At 49.0% G+C, this 6,000-nt stretch overlaps 1 protein-coding gene across 1 annotated transcript in view; it reads left to right on the top strand.

Moving 5' to 3' along the window:
* Window positions 1-1,966: 1,966 nt before the first annotated feature.
* The window catches only part of Rorb (RAR related orphan receptor B), a 183,437-nt gene continuing 179,403 nt past the window's right edge, over window positions 1,967-6,000 (top strand). The window contains exon 1 of the mRNA XM_028874901.2: window positions 1,967-2,266. Coding sequence (XP_028730734.1) covers window positions 2,260-2,266 — 7 coding nt within the window. The 5' untranslated portion in view covers window positions 1,967-2,259. The remainder of the gene's footprint in view (window positions 2,267-6,000) is intronic.

Here is a 6,000-nt window from a genome sequence, read left to right as displayed (position 1 = left end):
TTAACTACTGTGTCAATTAAAAATCTAGGAGAAAGGTATTTATGAAGAATAGCTATCCTGAATAGTAACTTCCTTTTGTTCATTTCATTTAATTAATGACTCAATCAACTTTTACTTTTTCCACAAAATGTTCCTAAATCACACATTGGCTTGCAAATGGAAAGGCACTCATGTATTAGTTGCACACTGGTGAAGATTCAAGAATTAATCCATTTCTTATTGGATGGGACAACTAGTTGACAGTGTACAGAGGACTGAACAACTCCCAATTCTACAACATATTTTGTGTCACAGCAAGTAGATGAATAAACACTGCCAAAAAAAAAAAAAATCAAGTTGTTTCCAGTGGGTGTGCTACTGAGACCTGTCTCTTTGCTTTCTGACTGAACAGTCAAGCAAACTTTTGCACTTCAGTCTTGCCATGTGACAAATTAACTAAATTATTAAAGCAGTCCCTTACTACACAGAAGGAAATCATCCGTGTCATGCCATGCATCTATAGGATGTGTTTGCTTCATCTACAAAGAAGGAAACTACACAAAGAAAAAGTTTTGATGTGTGCTTCATTTTTTTTTTTTTTCTGGCTGCAACTAAACTGTCATAGGAGAAAATTTCATCTAAGGAATGTGAGTAGCATGGCCATTGTTTTAGTGTCAAGCTCCCCAAAATAGGTGTCTCTGGTGAGCGACTAGCCACATGCCTTGCTCTTTAAACCTTCACCAACTGAATTAGAGCCACACCACCTTGCCTTCTAGTCTAGGTTCTTTGCCAAGTGACCTATCACTAAGGTTACCAAAAAGCCAAATGAGCCTGTCCTTAAGTCCTGCAACCAACCAGGGGTTAGAGGATTTCCAAATACTGGAGAAGTCCATGCCCTTGACAAAGGAACCTGAAACTATGGAGGAGAGAGGGAGAGTGAAGCAGAAAGGGAGAGGGGAGGGAGGGGAAGGCGGAAGGCGGGGAGGAACGGAGGACCAATACTAGTCAGTTAGGGTTAGACAGAGTGAGGAGAGGGGACCATTTGAATAGTCTCCAAAAGAAGCTGCACGGAGTAAGAGGGGTGTGGTTTTGTAGTCTACCTCTAAATGCTGAAGCGTCCAGACACAGTAAATCCCCGCCAGGGATTCTGCAAAGCGCTGCTGTAAATACAAAACTCTCCAACGGCTGAGAGAGGAGAGAGAGAGAGAGAGAGAGAGAGAGAGAGAGAGAGAGAGAGAGAGAGAGAGAGAGAGAGAGAGAGAGCAGTCCAGTCCAGCGGGTCCCGTCAGCTTTTGCCTCCAAAGAACCCGCCAGTGTCCCTTTCTAACTCCTGGAGTCAGAAGTGAACGTCACTCGCAGATCGGCCCCACTCGCGGGCAGGTTACACTCGGCCCAGATCGGACCCCAGATAGGACCATCTCTAATTCCCAGTCTGGGTCCCCACAGCCTGGGACACCAGAGTCCCTAGCCCCGCCCCCTGTCCTCAAGCGCGTCCCCTCCCCCGCCTTCCCAGCCTTTCCACGCGCTGCGGGACGCTGATTGGCCCTGGCGCTGACAGGAGGCGGGGCCAGGAAGTGCGGCCAAACCCGCCCTCGCGTATAAGCCTCTTCTGCGCTCGCTCTCTCCACCTCTCTCCTCTTTCTCTCTTGCTCCCTTCCTCTCTGCAACTGAACAGTGAAAATTCACATTGTGGATCCGCTAACAGGCACAGATGTCATGTGAAAACGCACATGCTCTGCCATCCACACCGCCTTTCTTTCTTTTCTGTTTCCTTTTTTTCCCCTTGATCGTTCTCCCTCTTCTTTGTAACTAACAAAACCACCACCAACTCCTCCTCCTCCTGCGGCTGCCCTTCTCCTCCTCCTCCTCCTCCTCAGTCCAAGTGATCACAAAAGAAATCTCCGAGCCCGAGGCGGTGGTATTTTTTTTTTTTCAAAAAGCAAGCACACTGGAGAGAAAGAAAAAAGAAACAAACAAACAAACAAAAAAGCAAAACAAAACCCAGGCACCAACCAGCCAGGACATTTTTTTTTTCACCCTGCCTGAAAACAAACAAACAGCCATCAAAAACAGTCATCAGCAACAGCATCAAAACTGTTAGCATAGCGGCGGCGGCCACCGTCACGCTGTGGCCACGACGTCTGCCTAAAGGGATGCTTCTCTCGGCGGAGCAGCTCTTCACAGACCGCCTTCTTCCCTCGTGCTGAGCGGGATTTTTGGGTTCTCTGGGGTTCGGGCTGGGAGCTTCATGACTACGCGGAGCAGGACAGCGGCCACACCATGCGAGGTAAGCAAGCCCAGGGGCGCCCAGGGTCCCCGAGGCCATCTAACTCTAACCAGTCCGGGAGCTGGGGGGGAGGGGAGAGCTCTCGGCCCAAGGGAAGAGAGATTGGCTATGCGCAGCTTCCTGAGTTCGGTTCGCAGGTGGGACAGCAAATGGCCTGGGCTTAGAAAGTTGTGGGAAGGTGTGGAAGGCTCGGGACTTAGGCAGGACGCGGGAGGGCGCTTTTTGGAGACGGGGACTGCGCTAGTCGCTTCTCTCAGTTCTGGATTTGCTCTGAATCTTTTCTGTGCGTCGCTCTCGGGTGCGCCACAGGACACGGGATAGAGGAGAGCAGGAAGCGGGATGACTGGGTAGAGGCAGCTGGAAGCCTGGGTCACGCTGTGGTCTCTGGCCAGAGGTGAACAAGCTGAAGCAAGGGGGGGATAACACAGGGCCAAGCTGCCAGACGCAGGAGCATCCCAGTCTACAGGCGCGTCCCTTCTCAGTAGTAAACACGGGATGCTCCGGGAAACTGGATGCAGATGCCTATGGCTGGACCTTCCCTAGGTCCCCTGTTCCCTTTCCGCTGCACTCTGGCTGTGCCCATCCCCAAAAAGAGTTGCTAGGAGAAAGAAAGTTCGGGAGACTAAAGGCCGCGCTACTCACGTCGGGGAAATCAGGGGGCTCGGTCTATTTTCTAAGATAAAGGACCATGATGGGAGCTAGTGCTAAGAAAACCTTCTGTCCAGGGCCACTGCCACCAGCAGCGGTGAGACCTCAGGGCAAACGATGCGAATGCGAAGTGGCCCGAGGGGAAGACAGAGGTTAGTCCCCTGCTCTGACTTCACTGGGGCTGAGTAGCTAGCCAGGGGCGTTTGACAAGTCAGTTTGTAGATCTCCTCTCCTGTGGCACAAGTTTCTTGCGCTGTGTCCCGGACCCCTCTCTCACTTTACAACTTCTCTCTTTTCTTAAAGAAGCCACCAGATGCCCTCCTGACTTGGACATTTGCAAATGCCTAGACACCCAGTTCCAACCTCCAAGTGTCCCTTCTTTGATGCGTTGTGTTCCTAGGGAGCTTTTCTCTCTGATTCGCAAGTCCCTCCAGATCCTAAAAACAGAAATAGGCGACAGTCAAGTCTCTGAACCTTCCTGCTGGAAGTGCTCTTAGCAGGACACATTCAGAATAGGGCTCACAAATACCAATCTTTGTCCACCAGGCTGCCTGCTCCCATGCACTGACCCTACTCCCTTTAGGGGGGAGTGTGCTTGACCCTCACCCTCGCCATCCTTGAGGAGCCTTAGGCCTGACTTGACCTCGAAGGCATAGATATGCTGGGGCCACCACCTTGGGGCCTGGGCTGTACAGGACAAGGCAGGAGAAACAGGGATGGAGAGAAGTTGCCCATTACCCATAGGTATAGGACTCTAGAGTAGAGACAAAGGTAAATTGGTGAGTGTCTTGATTGACCCGCACTGGAAGTCAGGATCTCTGTGTGTTTGTGCTCAGTGACAACAGCTGATTGTCCCAGTCACAGGATGGTCACATGCTCCACTATCCAAATTCTTTCAAGAAACTGTACTACAGGAATTGGCGGGGAGAGAGCCTTTACTTAGTGAGAAACTGGGTTTTTGTTTATCTTTTTCTGCCCCACCTCACCATCTCACGCACTTTCCTTTCGGTTTCCTTTGCTCCCAACTAAAGCTGCCTAGCCACTTGGCTTTTTCTCCTCTCCCAACAGTCCCCCTCCCCTATGGCTAGGTTCAAGCTACCTGAGGGTCAGAAACCACGTGCCACCATAGTTAGTTCCCTGCGCTGATCCTGTAGCCCAGCTGCACATCCCTTAAGCTATGGAGGGTGGAGCAGAGCAGGAGCTGAGTGCAGTTTCCTTGCACTTAACCTTGACCGCACTGCTGCTCTTGCTGCTTCACCTCCAGGTTCCCCTGGGAGACCCCTGGCTGCTGGCTTGAAGGATTTAAGCCAAGGGCTAGCCCTGGTGTATACCTTAGAAACCCAGTGTGAACCCACACCTTTGTCTCAGAGAACATCAGTCTTACCAAGCGGCCCAGGACAGTTCACCAGGTCTAATCCAAGACGACGCTCCTGAGGCAGCCTGAAGGGAAGGAAGTTGGTAAAGAAAAAGTCAGGGGTCTCTCTAGCCCTTTTGCCTCTCCTCTCTTGATCTCTTACTGTCCCATTCGCATCCCCTGAAGTCAATGCCTTGTCCCACCTCATCCCGGGCTACTGTTTATTAAAGATGAAATAAGCCCTTCGGAGATTCGATGCCCCGTATTCCCATGGGGAGGGGGGTGTAGAATGAGGCTATCCAGAAGTCTTCTAATAGTCGAACTTGAGTGTCAATTAAGTGGTGAGACAGAAGTATCAAATCATCTTTTCCGTGTGCAAGGCTGCTCAGCAGACCGTTGGAACAGACTCTGCTGGGGGAGGAGCTGCCATTAAACTTGGCTCTGCCTTTTGCCTGTGAGCATGCCATCTACGCCATACACCATGCCCTGTCACCACACACACTGTCTCCATTCCCATGTGGTCCTGTCAGAGCTTTGACTCCGAGGTTTGCTTCTGGCAATGGTTACTGTCCTGAGTCAGGTCAATTTGCCAGACACAAATGGTGTTGGTGTCTAGGACCAAGCAGTCTCCCTGTGGGTCAGTCCAGCAACTTCTCCCCAGATCAGATTACACCACCCAGTAGTGCCTCTGCTTCGGGTATTTCAGAGTATTTCTGGGGAAGCTCTAGGGTGAGTGGGGTGTTAAAAAGGGTCTGATCCTAGAGCTCATTGCCCTGCTCTGCAGCACAACCTCTGACCAGGACCAAAGTTCCAGCCATGGCCTCCTGACTCTAAAAGAGAAGGAGGTTGCAGCTTGGTAGCGCACAAAACTTTGCACCCTTTGTCTGTGGAGGGAATCCTATGAGTTCTAGGGATGCTTTTCTTCTTGCTCCTTGAAAGGAAACTTCTGAAAAGGAGGAGACCCTTAAGGCAAGAAAGGAGTGAGGCAGCCCAGCCGGGTGTGGTTTTTCAAGGCTCCTTGTTGAGTAGTCTGTCAGTTGTTTATTACAAAGGACACCTAAATGGTGGCTTTTCTCTCCTGCCTCTGCATAAAATCCCTGCTCTCCCAAGCAGGAGCACAGCTGCCATTGTGATCAATAGATGGCTGCAGCTTGGGAGGATTTAACTCTAGTTTTATTCTTGTTGTAAACAAGGAGGGGTCTTGGAATTTTTTAACTCTAGATTCTAAATTCTTAAACTTACAAAAAAAAAGATTGCTCTCTGAGATGCAGCCACCTTTAAAAATATAAAGGGTCTGAATATTCTTGGATTTTTTTCTTAATCAAATTGTTGCTCTAAATTTTCTCCACAAGTCCCAATTAAGTGACTTAAGTTATATATACATATATATATATATATATATATATATATATATATATATATATATATATACTGAAAAGGACATCTCTGCCAGTACTCTGTTAATTTCTGCTTACTCAGAAATCACCAATGAATTGTCTTTTTAACAAGAAAAATCAATCACTAACAGTTTAAAGGAAAAATCTTAAAGCTCTGTTTCAAATACTGTGGGAAAATACATAGCCAAAAAAGCTAAAATAGCTCCTAAACAGTTATAAGTACACGCACCCACCTTGTCCCTCCCTCGACAGCCATGGTGAATTGTTAACTATTAGGATACAGAAATGTTACACATCTTGGAGATCAAGGTTAGGCATGGGTCCACCGTAGCTTT

This window comes from Peromyscus leucopus, chromosome 1, assembly GCF_004664715.2.
Source record: "Peromyscus leucopus breed LL Stock chromosome 1, UCI_PerLeu_2.1, whole genome shotgun sequence".
NCBI classification, from domain to species: domain Eukaryota; kingdom Metazoa; phylum Chordata; class Mammalia; order Rodentia; family Cricetidae; genus Peromyscus; species Peromyscus leucopus.
This window is presented reverse-complemented; position numbering and strand designations above follow the sequence as displayed.